This window comes from Pipistrellus kuhlii, unplaced genomic scaffold (genome assembly GCF_014108245.1).
Source record: "Pipistrellus kuhlii isolate mPipKuh1 unplaced genomic scaffold, mPipKuh1.p scaffold_m20_p_2, whole genome shotgun sequence".
In the NCBI taxonomy this organism is placed as follows: Eukaryota; Metazoa; Chordata; class Mammalia; order Chiroptera; family Vespertilionidae; genus Pipistrellus; species Pipistrellus kuhlii.
In genome coordinates, this window is record NW_023425515.1 from 146286072 (window position 1) to 146303256 (window position 17185).

At 36.2% G+C, this 17185-nt stretch overlaps 1 protein-coding gene across 1 annotated transcript in view; it reads left to right on the forward strand.

The window, feature by feature from the left end:
* Positions 1-423: 423 nt before the first annotated feature.
* The window catches only part of NEGR1 (neuronal growth regulator 1), an 842061-nt gene continuing 825299 nt past the window's right edge, over positions 424-17185 (forward strand). The window contains exon 1 of the mRNA XM_036446268.2: positions 424-1045. Coding sequence (XP_036302161.1) covers positions 870-1045 — 176 coding nt within the window. The 5' untranslated portion in view covers positions 424-869. The remainder of the gene's footprint in view (positions 1046-17185) is intronic.

Here is a 17185-nt window from a genome sequence, read left to right on the forward strand (position 1 = left end):
GGCCACAACTCGGAGGACTCGAAAGTTGCGGTGCCTCAGGGGAAAGCCAGGCTCTCCTCCACTCTCTCTCCTCCTCCTCGGCCCGACACGGGGACTTTTTCTAGCAAAGCGGTGCCCATGCCAGGAAGGGAAAGCCGTCTGTCTAGTATGCATCTCTCTTTTCCCCCGCAGTCTGCATCATTGTGATATACCACCTCCTGATAGATATTTTCATTTTCTTTCTTTTCCCCCCCACCTTCATTCATTTCCCCCCCCCCCCCCCCCCCCGGCCCTCCTGGTTGCATCCTCCAATCCCCGGGCGGGGTTGCTAAGGAAACGGCCGCTTGGCAACGCGCGCGCGAGCCGGGGGCCGCCGGCCGCCCTGCGCCCCGCGCCGCCTGCGCCGCCGCTGCTGCCGCCGCCGCGGCGATTGCAGCCGCCGCCGCTCGCCCAGCCTCCGCCTCCGCCTTCCGCGCTCCTCCCTCCCTCGCCGGGGCGCTCGCCTCCTCGCTAGATGGTGTGCGAGCCGCCCGAGCATCACACACACACTCCGGGCTCGGCCCAAAGCAACCGGGAGGAGGTGTAGCGCGGTGCCAGGGGGTGGGAGGGGAGGGAGGGAGGGACCGCGCAGAGGAAAAGGAGGGGAGGCGAAAAAGAGACAGGGAAACAACACCCAACAACTAGACAGGGGGAAAAAGAAAGAAAGAAAAGAAACCCACCCATCCATACACACACAATTAAAAAAAAAAAAAAAAAAAGGAAAAGAGAAAAAAAAAGGGAAAAAAAAAAAAAAAACCCTGTGGCGCGCCGCCTGGTTCCCGGGAAGACGCCAGCGCCAGGGGGTGGGGAGCGCGCGGAAAGCTTCTGGAGAGCGAACAGCCCTCGCAGGGATGGACATGATGCTGTTGGTGCAGGGCGCTTGTTGCTCGAACCAGTGGCTGGCGGCGGTGCTCCTCAGCCTGTGCTGCCTCCTGCCCTCCTGCCTCCCGGCCGGACAGAGCGTGGACTTCCCCTGGGCGGCCGTGGACAACATGATGGTCAGAAAAGGGGACACGGCGGTGCTTAGGTAGGAGGAACGGCGTGCTTTTCGTACTTGTCTCTCCGTCTGTCTTTCTCTCTCTCCACCTTTTTCTTTTTCTCTTTTTTTCTTTTATTTGCCTTCCTGTTTAAACCAAGTAATAACGCTGAGGGGGATCATTATCCAGAGCCACATCTCCAGACGTGCAGGTGCTGATGCTGCCCCAGCCCCGGCCCCAGGACGCCGGGGCAGGGGGTGAGCTGGGCGCTGGGGGGGGAAAGCACTTTGCCCGGACGCCCAGCAGCCCCGGGAGGAGTGGGGTGTGCGGGTGAAGGAGGGGCAGGTGGGACTTTGAAACTCAGTGCACGAAATCTCTGTTGTACTGTCATCGGGTACTCGTGGAGAGTCTGACAAGTTTATCAGGTTTGTTTCTGTCTGACTCCAGTCTAAGCGACTTTTTGAAACTGCTGGCTCCCAGCTCACACTTATTTTCCCCTCTCGGTTGGACACTTGGGCTCGATTTCTCCCTCTTCAGCTTTCTTTCCTTTGACAGCTTTTACCCTTTTTTCCCCCTCCCTTCTCTTCGTTTTTTCCCCATTTTCCCCATCCTCTTCTTACTCTCCCCCCCATCCATTGCCTCTTTCCTCCCCTTTTTCTGTTTTCTCTCCATTCTTTCATTCTCTTCCGATTTTATCCTCAATTTTCTCTTTTTTTAGTCACCTTCATTCTAATTCTGCATTCTCTTATTTAACCCCATTTCCCCTACCCTTCACCCCACCCGCTCCCTGTTTTTGTTCCTCCTCGGCGTTCCTGTTCTGTGATCTCCTCAGTCCCATTTCCTCTCTCGTTCCCTTTCCCTGCCACATACACATGCCTCTTCCTTCTAACACAGTCCAGTACAGCTTCTTTCTTTATTTCTTTTCTTTTCTTTTTTTTTATTTCCACTCTGGCAGATCTCTTTTTCTTAAGCACACTCCTTCACATACTCTCTGCTTCACATCTCCACACACATCGGCTCTTCCATGGTCTAACAACCACTTTCACATTCAGATTCTCTTTTACTGTTTAAAAGGCACACACTTCGTTACTGCTCCACATGCTGTCACTCACACATGTGTACAACCTCTCTCTCTCTCTCTCTCTCTCTCTCTCTCTCTCTCTCTCTCTCTCTCTCTCTCTCTCTCTCTCGTTTTCTCTATCTCCTCTTCTCTCTTCCCTCCCTCCTTCAATTTTCAGTTGTACTTCTTTTTCTCACTCTCCCTTCTCCCAGCTTTTCCCCTAAGCTTGAACATTGAAATGTTTTGTCATTAATGAACATCTATAGCCTGATGCTACCGCTAAGCACCACTGTGGAGTGAGCTTCTAGGTACCTTTTCTCTCTTGTGAAAATATAAATGGATGATCAGCAGTACTTAGATCTAAACAAGGCTAAACACCCTTATTCCTTCTTTCCCCATCGCCCTCCCTTCTCCCTCCCCACACCCCCACCTGATGTACACCTCAGATCTCCCTGAAAGATCTCCTTTCTCTCCACTGGGTGGTAGTTGGCTTCTAAGAGTGGATTGCACAAAATAAGTATACATGGCATGGCTAAGTGAAAGAGTGGGATATGTTTCTGTTTGGATCATGTCACATGTTTTAAATGTAATGATCTGGGATCTGGGTGTGGTGTATGACTTACAGCTTCTGAAACATGCTTAGGAGTCCAAATTTGTGTGGTATACTATTATAGTATCTAATATAAACTAGTAATGTGCTTTTATACTATATCTTCTTATATTTGCTGTGAACAGAGAAAGCCACTGGTGTATATAATAGTAATGCATACTTTAAAAAAATATATATATATAACCTTGTAAAATACCTTTTCATTGTTGGTAAAAGCCATGAATTCTTTGTCACATAGAGGTTATAAATTAAGCCCATATTTATGTTCTTTATATTAAGTTTGTTTTAAAAGTTTGAACAATAGTGGTAAGGATGACACACTATTTTCAGAGGCTGTAAACATGTATAATGGGAGTTATAATCTATACATTTGTAGAAGCATATTGCTTATTTGTAATGATAATTAATATTTTTAAACTAAAGGTTTTTCTAGACTGCTTGTCTTTTGAGGATACATCTTGGCATGTTGCCTCTAATGGATAACCAATTAAACACTATGGCTAATTAAAATAGCTGAACCCACGTTTTGCTTCTAGGAGACCTATGGCTGTTTTGCTCACTGCTTCGTTACTAAAGCTTCTCTAACTAGTGGGGAAGATACCTTCCCAGTGCTGTTGGTGTGGTGCATCCCTTGCTTACTTATATGGCTGCACTGTACCTCACCCCCTCCTGCTTTTCCTGTGTCCTGACTTTGCAATATATTATTTTAGGAAACTTTTGACTTTTAATATTTTTTAAACAGACTAGAATCTCTGTCTTTTCTAAGTGATATTTCTAATTATATTGTGTTTAAAAAATAAATAAATAATCTTTTTTTTTTTTGTCATATGCAATAGAAATCTGAGCTGCATTACTTTTTATCCAAAGTAATTTGCTTATACTAACTCTATAATTCTCTATGGAGCACAACCCTGCCCTCCCCCCCCCCCTTTTTTTTACCTTTTTACCTTTTTTTTTTTTTTTTTTACATCATCCATGGATTTTTAACTACTTTAGCATATATAATTACAAGAAATTCTCAGTTATTTTTCTTTACTTCTCTCCTGCAATTGGTATTGACTCTGTACATAGACTGAACTTAAAGACTAATTGAGTGTAAGTCAGGTGACATATTTTTCATCAAAAGTAATGTTTATGGTATGTTTTGGCTTTGCATATTTAGAATTGTCTTTGTTGTTATTCTGGAACTCATTAGAAAACAAAATAAAACAAACAAAATTTACCCTCAAATATTGATGCCCCCCCCAATTAAAGTACAGAAATCTAATGCTCAAGATAATATTTTACTGAATTGCATCATATCATTTATTAAGTTTTACACAATGTACTCCATTTTTCATCTAACACAGCCCTCAAGGTGTTTCCAATAAAAAGCAAAGAGTGGCATAACAGTTATCAAATATCTTTAAGAGCCAAAGGCCTGAAAGTGCAAACATGTCAGTCAGTGACTCTGTTGCTTGTGGTTACATTAATGAAACAGAAGTTTAAAGGTCAGATGTTACATTTTTATCTCCAAAATGCCACAATATCTGTTTAAAGAAAAAATGAAAACAAAAAAACCAAAACTTTCCTTAACTCCACTACCTATATCTATAATTTGTAAACCATCTTCTCTGTTTAGCCTAAATAGAAGACTTATGAAATTTCATTTACTAATTTCAGCATTCTTATCATTTTACTTTTGTATTTTAAAGTTAGTAAAACAATACATTAAATGTCAAAATGTCCATTTCTTCTAATAATGTTATGCACTGATAACTCTCTGAAGGATTCACTTGAGCTATTTGGACCTCCTTGATAAAGTATTTAATGATGCATCTATTCAATAGTGTAACATTTGGTATCTCTTAAACTTTGAATTCAAATGAATGCATAGATATCTAGAATATATTGTCATTTGTTACAAGCACAAATGCAACATTAATTAATGTCTTAAAAAGTGACTGATATAAAACACTAATACATATAAATAATATTTATATGTATTACTTAACAAAACTTGTTAAACTGTATATGGAGAAATTCACTTTTTCTCTAGTCTTCATGTTGAGTTTTGCAGTATGTAGAAGTTTTGAGTTAATATTTCATGGGGCCACATAGCAAAGGACAGAAGATGATAGAACCATATTGATCACACTTCAGAATCTAGTATTTCTAGATGTGGAAAATCAAGGAGAACATAACTCATCTCTGTATAAGTTTCTAAATTTCAGATTACTTTTTAAAATATATATATTTTATTGATTTTTTACAGAGAGGAAGGGAGAGAGATAGAGAGCTAGAAACGTCGATGAGAGAGAAACATTGACCAGCTGCCTCTTGCACACCCCCTACTGGGGATGTGCCCACAACCAATGTATATGCCCTTGACCAGAATCGAACCTGGGACCTTTCAGTCTGCAGACCAACACTCTACCACTGAGCCAAACCAGATTCGGCTCAGATTACTTTTTAAATATAGTTTTACAGTTGTGTTAATGTGAATAGATTATTTTATTCTTACCTTATTAACAAACACAGTTATATAAACATGTCCAAAATGTTTAATATTCTTTGGAACAATATAAGGAATATTATCATTTACATCCTGACAGTGTCTGAACATTTTAAAAAACACATATCATTGTAAGGCAATTATTTACATATGTTTCTACTTCAACTCGTCTGTATGACTTTTGCACATTTTAGATCACCTTCCTGATATGAACTCAAAATATTCTCTTCTGTGCTTGTTATGCTTTAATCAAAGGAAAGGAGAGTCTTTTCTTAAATGTGACATATTTTACATGAGCAAAGTTGAAGACAACTCTATTAATGTAGTTGATTAAAATGGAACTTATATGAGATCCTAATATGATATTGTAAAAGGAGGAAACTTTTGCTTAACACGAAAACATAGAGCACATTTCAACATAAGGCACATCCATTGGAAGATACAAAACCTTTATACGTGGACTTATAACTGGGTATAACAAGTATTTATTACTCTTCAGCCTATTTGTCCTATACATTTGACTTTAAGTTATATTAATTTATTTTATTTGGATGCAAGAAAGTAAATGATTTATGTATGAGAATGGAGAATTACCAATAGCAATAGAGATCAATTATGCTGTACTTTCAAAATATTATTGAAAAGTCTCATATTATCTATTGAGTCATCCTTACACATTCCAGGTACATTTTCAAGTATATAGATATTTTAATTTTGAAACATTAAAGCATTATTTAAAAACCTATATGCTCATTAATTAGTGCCACTGAACAAGTATATTTAAAATATTGATTTTTTCCCTTCTTTAAAAAAAGAAGGGGTGATAAATTGCCATACTGAGTCAATTGGAAAAATGTGTTTCAGAATATGGAATGAATTACTACAATATTACCTGTTGTGATTTTAGAATTCGTGGAACACAAACATGTTAATAAAGTACTTATTTTAAATAGGTTGGCTTTGTAATTAAACTGCTCATGAAATAAGTTAATTCTATATTTCCTGACTTCTGAAGAGTTTCAAGAAATGTTCACATCCTACATGTGACAGTTCTGGGCCCAGTTGACCAGATCCAACCTTCAGCCTTCTGGTGTTCTGGGCTGTTGGAGGTAGATGGTGGAGCTAATTCCTCAGCCATATTTCTCAGTCTGCCATGTCTTCAAGCTGCAGTTGGCCAAGGATAGGTAGGTAGTTTGGGGAGAATGGAGGACATAATGAGCGAGAGGCCAGAGTGTTTGTTTCTCCCTGCCTTCATTGCTTTGGGCAATGTCCAACAATGTCTCCATCTCCCACTGGAACCTCTTTGTTCCATCTTCCACCCCATAACTGGCTCTTGGGCTTCTGTTTATGCCTCCTCCATTTGTTCTTTCATGCTAGGAGCAGTAATGGTTTCCTGCTGTTCTAACTGCTGGGTTTGGCTTCTCAGCTTTTCCATCCTTTGTAATCAGCTCCCTCCATTAAATTCCCTCTGTTTTAAATATCCAGGATGCTCTAAGTTTTTCTGGCAGAGTCCTTATTAATACAAAGTGAAAAATAATGGTTTCAGTGATTTTAATTATATTTGAGTAAATTACTACTTCACCCAATGGCACCATAATGTTGCTTGCTAGCATTGGATATCTACACTGGGGGATATTACAAAAAAAAAGATGGATAGTTGTTTGTGTGTTTGTTTTTCCCATACCCAGATTATAATGAGGATAAAACAAGTATGTAAGAATGTAAGTATTTAATTAAATTTACAACTGAATAAATAATTATAGTAAAATAGGTAATATTGCTATGGGAGGAAAAAAATTGAAAAGTTGATGGATATATATTAGCAAGATTCAACAATATCCTATCTTTTTCTTTCCTTTTTTTTTTTTTCTTCTGAGAAAAAGAGAACCAGGGCTTGTGAATATGTGATCAAAATGCTGAGATAATTCTTACAGTTTTGCCTATTTAAATCAATAGGAATTAAAGATCTTTCTTTCATGTACCTTAATACCCAAGGCATTTTCAATTTCTTATGAAGTATATGACCAAAACGATGCTCATGTTTCAAGTACTGAAGTATTTGACCAATGTAGAAATTAGTCTCTCAAGCCATTTGAATCTTCTAATTAGAAATCAATTCACTTTTGTACCATATGCTGTTCAAATTAGCATAAATTAAAACATTATGGACATCACGTTACTTATATAGAATAGCTAAGTGGATCTTCATTAGTGGATATTTTGTTTGTTTGTTTTGTTTTAATTTACTCTCCCTCTTAACTGACTATTAGATGATGTGGTGACTTCCCCCCTAACTTCTTCAAAATACTTTCTGAAAGATACTTGTTTAGGTGCCTGGCTACAATATAAGCAAGTCCTACTTTTTGGTACATTTTTCCACACTTTCACAGAAAAGATCTTATTTGAAACCATCATTAATGAAACAACCCTCTCTCAAAGATGCTCAAGACAGGATTTCTGAATTGGGAGGGCAGTTGCTAATGGATCTCTACCATTCCATGTTTCTCAAAGTTTTGCTGATCCATTATAGATTATCATTGATCCTTTATAGGTTTTAGAGAAAATTATATATGCTGTTCTATTTTCCCTGAGCAGCATAACAACATTATCTGCCTTTTGGCTTTTGTAAAGGAAAATTTAAATTGGGTAACATGCTCTTTGATTAGGTGTTTTATGTGTTTCCAATACATCAACACAAAAAAGAACTTCCCATACTACTAGGGAGTCAAGTCGAACATTTTTCTGCATTGTTACAGTCATTACCAGGTTGGATTTTAATTAGTTCACTATATTTAAAACGTGGTTAATTTACAAGATATTAAATGCATTTAATAATAGTACTATTTTTTTTAAATATTTTATTGATTTTTTACAGAGAGGAAGAGAGAGGTATAGAAAGTTAGAAACATCGATGAGAGAGAATCATCGATCAGCTGCCTCTTGCACACCCCCTACTGGGGATGTGCCCGCAACCAAGGTACATGCCCTTGACCAGAATCGAACCCAGGACCTTTCAATCCGCAGGCTGACACTATATCCACTGAGCTAAACGGTTTCGGCAATAGTACTATTTTTTGATCCTTTTAAAAATGTACTCTCTGTTCTTAGCTGTATTAGTAATTTTGATTGACAAAACACCTGTCTTTGTAAGCGCTACAACTGTTGTTCATCTATCCCTAGGGCTTGAGCAGATAACTCTGCTTATATCAGGCTGACATCACTATTTTTAATTAATGACTCCACTGAAGGAGAAATGAAAGAATAAATGTATTTGTTCTCTAGTTCATTAATTGTTTCAAATTTTAATAATTGTAATATCTGTCAGACTGTTGGATCTGCATGCTTACAGTGATTAAGCACTTTTTATTAAATTTATATATGAAGAGCCTCTGCCATAAGTAATTCTTGCAAAAGTTCTAATTCAGGGATAAGACACATTGGAATCATTCAGTGTCTTTAAACTGTAGGATACAAAGTACAGTGTGTCTTGAAGAAAAGTATACTAAAAATATTTTTAAAATAAAATGCATTTAATAAGAGTAGAAGGCATTATATATTATAAAGGTAAGTTAAGTATTGTTTGATTAAGCTTTTATGGTGTGTGCGTTGTGTATGTGTTGTGTGAAGATTTTAGATGTGTATTTCTCACTGAGGGTTTCAGAAGAAAATGTTTGAAATGCAATGGTGTAGTTATTGTAAGATTTTGAGATATAATTTTAAGAATACCCAAGCTTTTAAATTATATAGGAAGGCTTTTGCTGTTTGCAATTATAATCAGCATATAACAAGAACGGTTCAGAACAGCAGAACATTTTTTTTCTGTTTCTACCTCAATGCCTGGAACCTCCTCTTCCTTTCTCTTAAGGTTTCAATTAAATAAAATCAATACAAGTAAAGAGGTAGAGAGAATTGGCTATTTGCTATGGATGGAAAGTTTTCAATTGTGAAAAGTAGCTACACACCCCAAACCAGGGCAGAACTTTTGTATCATTGCAATGTCTTCCAAAGTTAGGACACCAGTACTTTATAAACTACAGGGTGTTGCTACAGCTGATAGAATTTTAATGTGGTCATATGGCTTTGATTTATAATGTTGGGGAGGTTATCTATTAGCATAGTGGTTTCTAAGGCATATCAAGTTCTGAATCCTGAGAGAAGACCTTTGATGCTCTTAAGCATCCAGCTGGCATGGGAACTGGCCTTTTAATCACTTTCTCTAGGAAAAGAGGAATATAAGAAAGCAAGACTTTGGCAGTGTTGCTAACATTAAGTTGCTCTTTTGAACAGAAGCCAATATATGATACTTTCTGGATAGCTGGTAATTTGTTCAATTTAAGAGAGATGTTTATATCCCTTTTCAATCCAGAACTAAATTATTCTTTACCGTATTTCACTAAGTCATTTGGACACAGGTTAGTGACCATGCTCATGCTACAAAATAAGATTTCTTCAAAGCTATAGCTCCTGCCATAAAGTATTGAAAGGTTTGGCTGATCTAAAGGTCCATGGGAAAAAAATGTGTTCTGTTGTCTCCAGAAACTCCTTTCCTCTCCTGGAACTAAATTAAATTTAGAGATATTAAAAGGATTTAGGAGATATTGTGAACATAAGAGCTGTAATCAGAAGGCAAGAGAGTATTGCCTATATATTCTCTCCAGTAACATTACATACCATTGTATTGTGATATTAAGTGAATAAATCAAAGGGGTCATAAAGTTTTTCTAATCATATTATATATATATATATATATCTTATAGCCTAATATACCTAGATATATTTTATTTGTGAGTAACCGGTTTTCAAATTAATGTCTAGGTAATTGATAAGCTGAATAGAAAATGGCATTTCTGCTGCTTAACATATTGCTTGACATATTATTAGTGCTCAAACCTGAATGCTGAGTAGGAATTGAAGGAAGGGGTAGGAAGGGAAAGAAGGAGGAAGGAAGAGATGTAAGGATGTTATGCTATATGAATGAATTCTAATAAAAATCACCTCACTATGATGACAAAAAATTTAATCCCACAAATTTTACTGTATGGAATAATTATAATAAAATTAATTTCAGTTCAAATAATTCATCGTATAATTGGAATAATGTTAGACTTACATCATCTTTTACACTCAGGTATATGTCTGCCTCCAAAGTTGCTGGTTCATTTATGTTTATTATAAAAGATAGATGGTAGCAATATATTTTGGCCTGCAATGGGAACAGGGACCAATGTTTTGTAATATAAGAGGAATTTTTGTACATATAAATCTTTGATTAATAGTCCACTCGTCTTCTTGGGAATATGTCATTAATCAATGTTTTGGTCATATGTCATTAATATGAAATAGATAAAGGAATTACTTTTGCTTATGCACAGAGTTTATCATTTATTATAGTTGTTTAGTTGCATTGAAAAACCCATCATGCTTTGAGGTAGCCAGAATAGGGGTGACGGGGTTTGAGCTTCTATTTCTCTGCTTTCTGGCTATAAAACATGAGCAAATGCCACAACCTCACTTAGTGCCTCCCTTGCAAAATGACATGGATGGTGTGAGAAATGTTTGTAAAATGATATCCCAGTACCTACTACATAGTAAGCACTCAATTCATATTTATTGTATTAGGTAATGATTTTGTGCTTCTTTTATTTTCCTGATGTCAATCTGAAATTTGATTACTGACATGGTATATTTTTCCACATTTATATCACTGTGCCAATTATATGTGAAATCATTATACTTATTTGCTACATATATATAACATTTGTTGAATATACATATACATATATATATATATATATATATATATATATATATATATATATTAAAATAACATTTGATAAGCAGTTTCCTGGGATGTCAGATGGTGAGCCCTGATTCAATAAAATACAAGAAAAATTGGAATAGAGAAGTTTATGACAAGTCCAGTAGGACACACATGGCATGCCTCCAAGGGCCACAAAAGAAGTTAAGGCCAGATGCAAGCAGAGGGATTGGCAGGATCTGGGACATATGCCTTTATTAAGGTCCTAGGAGGGGTGTTTCCTGGTGAAAATTGAATATTTTTATTCAAATGACGAGAGAGAGAGAGAGAGAGAGAGAGAGAGAGAGAGAGAGAGAGAGAGAGAGAGAGAGAGAATGATTATCTAAGGGAAGAATAAAGGGAAGTCACAGGAGGAGAGACAGGGCACTAAGTTAAGTATATAATTTTACCTATATGTTCCCCAAAATTCTAGTTTAGCACTCACTTCTTAGTTGGGATTCAGGAATCTGTATTTTAACAACTCCACCAGGTGATTCTTATCATGAGAGAAGTTTGGGAAACACTGCTCTAGGGTATGAACTGAAGGGAGGGCTGATGCTAGTTCATAGTCCCTGCTGGCCTTGATGCTAGTTCATAGTCCCTGCTGGCCTTTTGGCCACACAAAAGGAATGCTAAGGCAACAATAGCATGGAGTAATTCAGCTAAACTCTTGACATTTTGTATTACAAAGAGTATATTTAATGGACAACTTGTATTTGTTATTGTTAAACCCAGTAGCAATTGAAATGACTCCAAATTGGAAAGTCAAAACACACCAAAAGCGGTTTTAATTATTAGGGTGCAGACCAATACCACTCAAATAGAACTAGAACCATTTTATGCTGAACAGATTGATGGTGTTTTAATTAAACTACCAGAGGTAAAGCATTACTGTAACTGGATGGTCATGGGAAGTATGAGGACTGAAGAAGAAATGAGAAGTGACAGAAGAAAGTACAATGGAATGGCAGTGAAATAATTAGAGGTGAAGATTAATATTTGTGACAGAGTTTAGAATGGAAGAGGTGACAACTGATGACAACATTGGAATACTTCATATAAAAGCGATATAATTTTTTTTAAAGTACTGAATTTATCGGGGTGATATTGATTAATGAAATTTTATAATTTTCAGGCATATAATTATATAATCTGTCATCTGTATACTGTATTGTGTGTTCACCATCCAAAGTCAAGTCTCCTTCCATCAATGTTTATCTCTCCTTTACCCTTTCTTTCTAGTAATCAATTATTCTTAGCCACTTCACCTTTTTCATTCAGCCCACAACACAACTCCCTTCTGATAGCTGTCAGTCTGTTCTCTATCTATGAGTCTGTTTATAGTTTGTTAGTTTATTTTGTTCCTTAGATTCCATCTATGAGTAAATCATATGGTACTTATCTTTCTCTGACTGGATTATTTCAGTTAATATAATGCTCTCCAGGTCTATCCATTGGTGTTGCAAAAGGTAAGATGTCCTTCCTTTTTATGGCTGAGTAGTATTCCATGGTATAAGTGCACCAGAGCTTTTTATCCACTCATCTGCTGATAGACACCTGGGATGCTTCCAAATGTTGGATATTGTAAATAACACTGCAGTGAATATACTGACGCATATATTCTTTCAAATTAATGTTTCAGGACTCTTCAGATATATTCCCAGAAGTAGAATGGCTTTGTCATAAGGCAGTTCCGTTTTTAATTTCATGAGACTACTCCACACTACTTTCCACAGTGGCTGGGTCAATCTACACTCCAACCAACGTGCAGGATGGTTCCCTTTTCTTCACATCTTTGCCAACACTTGTTATTTTATTTATCGATAATAGCCATTTTGACAGTTGTGAGGTGATCAAAACATCATGGTATAGACATATAGATAAATGGAACAGAATAGAGAGAGAGCCCAGTAATAAACTTATGTATGTATAGTCAATTAATATTTGACAAAGAAGACAACAATATACAATGGGGTAAAATAGTCTATTCAATAAATGGTGCTGAGAAAATTGGACAGATATGTACAAAAACCTAAAGCTAGACCACCTTCTTACATGATATACAAGAATAAACTTAAACTAGACGAAAGAACCTAAGTGTTAGACTGGAAACTATAAAAATCCTGGGGGAAAAACATAGGCAGTAAAATCTCAAACATTTCCTATAGCAGCATTTTTCCCCCTGATATATCTCCTTGGGCAAGGGAAACAAAAGAAAAGTAAACAAATGGAATTGCATCAAACTAAAATGTTTTTTGCACAGCAGTGGAAACCATGAGCAAAATGAAAAAAACAAAAACCAACAACAACCCACTGAATGAGAGAACATTTTTCCCCCAATAATACACCTGATAAGGGATTGATATCCAAAATGTATAAAGAACTAATAAAACTCAACATAAAAAAAAAACAACCCAAAAAAACAATTCAATTAAAAAAATAGGCTAAGGGTCTGAATAGTCACTTCTCCAAAGAGTAGATACAGATGACTAATAGATGTATGAATGATTTAAAAATGTTTTAAGTTTATAATCATGTTACAACTCTGAACATTATGATTCATATTCAGATCTAAATGAGTACCTACTATATATGACATACAATCACAATAGTATTCAATAAGGTATTGCTTTTCTGGTTTTAGAGCCAAACTAGAGTCCCAGTGCATGAAATTAATGCATGAGTAGAATTCCTAGGCCTGGCCAGTGATTAGGGCCCATCTGTGGGGTGACTGGCAGGGCGATTGGAGGGCCCCCGGCAAGGCACCCACCTTAACTAGCCTGGGGCTTGCGGGCTGGAGGCAGCTCCTGCATTGAACGTCTGCCCTCTGGTGGTCAGTGCACATCATAGCGATAGTCATTCTTCAGGTCGTTCTGCCATTTGGTCGATTTGAATATTAGGCTTCATTATATGAGAAAAACACAGGCTTGGAAAGGTAAGGTAATCTACCCTGGGTAGAACAGGTAATGGCTGAGCTAGAATTCAAATCTAGGTCCTTTTATCACAAATCTCATGACTTTTCTATGCTTCTTACTAAGAAAAGATAAAAAGTAATGATACACTTATTGCTTATCTATTTATTAACATTTAATAAGTACCATATGAATTTTAAAATACTGATCCATTTACAATGATAAAAATCAAGAATGCATTATATATTTAAGGAAATGTTAAATTATTTTAAATGAGATTAAATACTTAACATATATTAGATAGTAATAAGCATTCACTAGATTGGAAAATAATGAATTAGTGAATTCTCTCCCCTCCCCTTTTATTGAATTCATTAGGATGACACTGATTATCAAAATTATATAGGTTTCAAAGGCACAATTTCACAACACATCATCTGTACACAGACCCCACATCAAGTTTCCTTCCATCACCGTGTATCCCCTTTACTTCCTCCAGCTCCTGGGAAGTCACCACACTGTTGTCAGTGTCCATGAGTTTTTATTTTATTTTTTTACCTTTTTCTTTTTTTCTTTGCTCAATCTAAAACAACATATAGTTACCATATTACTGTCCTCTAGAAGTTACCACACTGTTGTCTATCCATGAGGTTTTTATTTTTCTTTATATCTAAAACCATATATATTCTGGAAAAAAATATTTCATTTAAGACGATTTCATCACTAATGATTATAAATTACTGGTAATACAAGAAAAAAACAACTTGGACATCATTTATAGTTAGGCATTATACATTGGTTACTTTGATGAATCCTCAAAACATCATTCATTTTTTTCTACTTTATAAGTGGAGAAACAATCTCATATGAGATGAATAACTTTCTGAACTTTAATACAGGTAGTAAATGACATAACCATAATTTGGTCCTAGACTTGTGTGTCTCCAAAGCCCATGCTTATTATTATTATTATTATTATTATTATTTAAGGCGCAATATTTCCTGAGGCTTTTTGTATACTGTAGTTATTAACAAAAAGGAAAAGCTGTAGGTTGCTTGCTGTAGTTCTCCAAGTCCTCTGTTTAATCATTTGTGAATTCTGGTTTACTTTAAAACAATGAATCAAACTGATTTAAAAGTCACATTGAAAAAGGTTAGGTAGCCTAGAGTATAAGCACTATTATTTTCCAAGATAAATGGGAAACAAATTTAAAAAATTCAGGAATAAATAAAAAATGTTTTTACTCCAATTTTATTTAACATATTGTTAATATGTTATAAAGTCTTAATTGTTTAGTGTATGAAATTAAACATATGGGAAGTAGATGGGTTGCCTTTTTGTGCTAGCTGTAGAAGATATATATATATATAATATCTTTTATAACCTAGTTGAGTGGAAACTTATTTTTATAAGTTTATGTGTATAAGGTTTTTAAGAATCTTCTTTAATGTGTTTTTGTATTCACCTTTTACAGATTTTACATGTGTCCCAAAGAGGAGAGGTACATTTTCTGAGTCTCATTACTTGGGAAAAGCTTTCCTTACATAAAGTCCTATTTTAGTCTCATAGTATTCCAGAACATTTTCTTTTAAAAAAAATATATATTTTATTGATTTTTTTATATAGAGGAAGAGAGAGAAATAGAGAGTTAGAAACATTGATGAGAGAGAGACATCGATCAACTGCCTCTTGCACACCCCCACTGGGAATGTGCCCGCAACCAAGGTACATGCCCTTGACTGAAATTGAACCCAGGACCTTTCAGTCTGCAGGCTGAAGCTCTATCCACTGAGCCAAACCGGTTTCGGCTCAAGAACATTTTCAATCTTCTCTAGTTCAATTCTAACTCCTTATTTTATATATATATGTATATACATATATATATATATGTATATACATATATATATGTATGTATATATATTAATTTAAAAGAGATGAAGGGGGGGAGATAGAGAGTTAGAAATATCAATGAGAGAGAGTCATCAATCAGCTGCCTCCTGCATGCCCCCGACCAAGGTACATGCCCTTGACTGGAATTGAACCCCGGACCCTTCAGTCCACAGGCCAACGCTCTATCCACTGAGCCAAACTGGTTTTGGCTAACTCCTTATTTTCTGAATTTTGAATCCCTACAACTTTCCAGTTTAAATGTTTTTATCAATTTTACATTACAGTATTCTGTTATCTATTATGATTCTGCAAAGGAATATAACAGCCATTATCTTATATAACAGTCTTTCACTTATATTATCACAAATCCTTTACAGAACTTTGTATATTAGTATTTGTATAGAATATGTTTACTGAGTTCTGGGATACTTGAATTTATTTTTCTTTATCTTTTTTTATTGTGGAGTGCTATTTTTCCCCATAGGGAACATGTTTTATCAGACCTTCATTCACCATTTTCAGCACATGTTTATTGAGTCCCTGTCATATACTAGATACTTTTTTTTATAAGTTTGAAATACAGTGATAATAAGAGATAAGGACCCTTCTGTTGAATTTACATTGTAATTCAAACTGTGTTTTAAACAGTATTGGGTAGTGTAAAGAATTTATATTTCACATTTTACTTTACCATCTATTGGCTCTCTGGTCACACTTGAATTATTTGTTTTTTTAAGAGACTCAGTTTTATTGTTGGTAAAATGGATGAACTGTTAGCTACTCCTATGCTGTACTTATTGTCAGTCTTGGTAATAACATTTGTAAATGTGTCCTAAATAGTATTCAGCAGACAGTTGACAATGTCAGTGTCTTTTCTCTTTACCTTCCTCATCCATTCTTTCATGTAGCTGTAACTTATGGCCAGTACTATCTAGTTAAAGGGATGATTTCATGTCATATTGTACTTTCTACATTATATTTATTTTCTAATAATTTCTGAGGCTCACTTGTTTTTTATTCAAGGCAGCTTTCTTTGAAAAGTAGAGATAATCGGAATATGACTATCTTATTCAGTAGTTTTTATTTCTTGGACTCATTTTTTAAAATATATTTTTATTGATTTTTTTTTTTACAGTGAGGAAAGGAGAGAGATAGATAGCTAGAAACGTCAATGAGAGAGAAACACCGACCAGCTGCCTATTGCACACCCCCTACCGGGCATGTGCCCGCAACCAAGGTACATGCCCCTGACCGGAATCAAACCTGGGACTTTTCAGTCCACAGACTGATGCTCTACCACTGAGCCAAACTGGTTTCGGCTCTTGGACTCATTTTTATTTCATCTGAAATGATTTGCCTTCTTACTGTCCTCTCCTTAATACTTTTGTACATGGATTTCCCCATAAATTTGTCAGTTTTTGACATA